At 46.8% G+C, this 3,374-nt stretch overlaps 1 protein-coding gene across 1 annotated transcript; it reads left to right on the plus strand.

Annotated features, from left to right (window-relative positions):
• Position 1: 1 nt before the first annotated feature.
• TMEM30B (transmembrane protein 30B) lies at positions 2-968 on the plus strand (the record flags this gene model as incomplete). The annotated part of the gene is made up of 1 exon (XM_004698993.2): positions 2-968. A coding segment is annotated over one exon (438 nt), but the record flags the coding sequence as incomplete, so codon positions are not given.
• Between the last annotated feature and the right edge of the window lie 2,406 nt (positions 969-3,374).

Below are 3,374 nucleotides of genomic sequence, written 5' to 3' on the forward strand. Positions count from 1 at the left end.
CCCGCCGCTGGTGAACGGCAGCCTGGCGCTGGCCTTCCAGGGCACCGCGCCGCCGCCCAACTGGCGCCGGCCCGCCTACCTGCTCAGCGCCGACCCCAACAACACGGGCTTCGTCAACCAGGACTTCGTGGTGTGGATGCGCACGGCCGCGCTGCCCACCTTCCGCAAGCTGTACGCGCGCATCCGCCAGGGCAACTACTCGGCCGGCCTGCCGCGGGGCGCCTACTACGTCAACATCACCTACAACTACCCGGTGCGCACCTTCGGCGGCCACAAGCGCATCATCTTCAGCAGCATCTCGTGGATGGGCGGCAAGAACCCCTTCCTGGGCATCGCCTACCTGGTGGTGGGCTCGCTCTGCATCCTCATGGGCTTCGTCATGCTGGTCGTCTACATTCGCTACCAGGACCAGAACGACGACGAGGACGACGACGAGTGACGCCCGCTTCACACCCGCCCCCTCCCCTCTCCCACCAAACCGACCCCGGCATTCTCCTTCGTGGGATGAGCAGGCCAGGGAAAGGAATCCCCTCCGCCCCAGACGGCGCCCTAAGCACTTTGGCTGGGCTGTTGGGACTGCCAAGGGGAAGGTCTTGGGCATTTCCCCGGCATTCCACTCTTTAAAGGCTGCAACGTGCGAGAGCCTAAGGGAGGGTAAGGACTCCTAATCCGAAGGAGAAGCTGAGTCCTCGAGATACCAAGTAACTCATTCATGATCAACACCTGCTTATTGGCTCCTGGCTCTTGAGTGTAGAGCTTTTGCCACTAAAGTCGGTGTACACCCTCTCATCTCCCCCTCCCTACGTGTCTCCTCTCGCCTCTTCTCGATCTTCTCCTTTCTTTTCTTTTTTTGAGGGGTAGGAGGGAAGGTGTGGAGTGACCCTCAGGTAACCTGCAGACTGTGGTTCTCAACTTGTGGGTCACGATCCCTTTGGGGACCGCACGACCCTTTGACAGGGGTCGCCCAATTCATAACAGTAGTGAAATGACAGTTATGAAGTAGAATCAAAAATAATTTTATGGTTGGGGGGGGGGTGTCACCACAACACGAGAAACCGTATTAGAGGGTCGAGGCATTAGGAAGGTTGAGAACCACTGCTGCAGAGGCATAAGTGTGGGGGGGGGGGCGAGTGGGGGGGAGTCGAGACTATATGGATTAGGAGGCCCCTAACCCATATATTCTGACACAATCTCCCCAGAGATTCTGACCCAATAAAGCTGCGTTTTCCTTCAGGTAGGGCCATCCCTGCCCTTTTCAGAGAGCAGGTGGAATACTGGCAGTCTCCCATTTCCTCGTGTGTGATATGGGGCCGAAGCTGTTCAAGCCTCAGTCAGTCGCCGGAGCCCACACAGTGATTTGTGGCCAGAGGCAGTGTTGCCCACGGTATCGTAGGTCCGGCTCAGCACGCTTCCTTTAACAGAACGTGTTGAGCTATGTGTAGGCGGTTTCAAGTCAACAACCCCAGAGGGTCGAGTCAAAAGGACAGTGTCCCGGGGAGCCGCAGGCAGAGGTTATAGGGAGGCAGAACCAATGGCCAAGTCTTTTAACTATGGAATCACTCCTTTTCCCAGTTCACATCCCAGCCCTTTGCTCCACCACCAGAGCTCCTTCCCTTGAACACAGGAAGCTCTAAATGAGTTGTGAAATGAATGGGGAAGGGCTGCTAGCTAGTTCTATTAACGTAATTGGCATACAGGTTTGCAGGGCCAGGTTTGTGTCAATTAACTTAATATTTGAGTTAAAACTAAATGGGAAAGAAAACGGTAGAATTATGAAAATTGAGTATCAGCTTGTATAGCTTTGAGGGAAGGGTCTCACCTTAGAATCAGTAGTGTGTGGGGGGGTGGATCTTAGAGGGAAACTAACTTTCCCTAAACTCATCTCGACCTCTTCTGACCCTTGACTCAGCCCCCGTGCCATCAGATTGTTTGATATACTTAAAGAGAACTGATTTCATTCATACCTTTTCCCTTGGAGCAGAGGGAAAACAACTTTTAAATCCATGATATCAAAGGAAGGACTTTGTTTCCAGTTCTCATGTTTGCACGAATGCTAAGCAGTAGATTTGTTATGCCCACTGGAATTTCAAGGATCATGTGAACCTTGGAATGATATTAAATATTTGAATGCTGAATAATCATCTTAGTATGCATAAAGTTATTCTAAGTAGCAACTGAATGAAGAAATAAAACTTCCTTTATAGCAAAGGAACTTAAAACAAACAAAACCTTAAATGGCGTCATCTTAACCAGTGTATTTGCTAAAAGCACACAGTATGTGGTATTCTGTCATACAGAATTCTCAAGAACTTGCTCTCTATTAAAACCACTTCCCCACTGCTTTTTGTTAATGGCTTTTCAGGCATAATGCAAAACCTGAATTTTCATTTTTCTTTGTAATCAACGAAGTATTGAATTGTACTGCATTGGTTTTATTTGGCTCTTCTTTAATTCTTTGAAATATTAACATCATGCGTGTTTTCAGATCTTCAGGGGCAGTTGAGATTGAAGAGATTCTGCCCCCATTCTACATAAACCCAAAATAAAAATTTTAAAAGTGATTACAACAGGTTGCTCTCTCAACTTCTGAATGTGACACATTTGTATTGTCAGAGCATGTGTCCTAATCTTAGACTCTGAAAACATGGGCATTGTATGTATACAGTGTACTTTTCATTTATTATGAGTATCTCATAGAGCAGCTCATTTGTACAGGCCTTTATGTTGGATAAGAGAGTTGGCTACCCAGCCACCCTTTTTAGGTACATACTTGAGAGCCACAGTGCATTTCACTATTCGTTTTCAGAATAGTCAAGAGCGTTCTGTCGACAGCTAGAACATCATAAATGAGACCTTGAAAGTATGCTGGTTGAAATACTGAGTCGGGCTCTAACCTCTTTCTCTGGGTATTGAGAGGGAATAAAGGTTGTGTTTGTCTTGCCTCTGTTATCATGTTTGCTTAATTCTTTTGAACTATGGTCTTAAAGGCACAAACGGCATCAACGGCGTTGCTCATTTGTTAGCAGATTTGTATTGTAGCAGGAAAAGCATCGTTTAGAATAAGGCACAGTTCAAGCGAACGCGATCTTTGATAATGCACTTCCTGGAACAGAATTTGAGTTTATATTAACGTGTAGTCTGAATTAGATGATTATCAACTATTATTTGAATTTGGTAAACTTGATTTAAAAACTAATGAATGAAAATGATTAAAGAATATAATCGTGGTAGGTCTTTTTTTTTTCGTGGTATCGTCTTCATGGGAAAATGTTTCTCATTTTTGGATGCCAAAATATCAGAGGCTTTCCAAATGAAAATGGAACCCAGTTTCCCACGATGACCCTTGTGATGTAGCATTTTGTCTTCCAGCTCAA

Source organism: Echinops telfairi, unplaced genomic scaffold (assembly GCF_000313985.2).
Source record: "Echinops telfairi isolate 266 unplaced genomic scaffold, ASM31398v2 ScPeMD7_18;HRSCAF=68, whole genome shotgun sequence".
Taxonomy (NCBI): domain Eukaryota; kingdom Metazoa; phylum Chordata; class Mammalia; order Afrosoricida; family Tenrecidae; genus Echinops; species Echinops telfairi.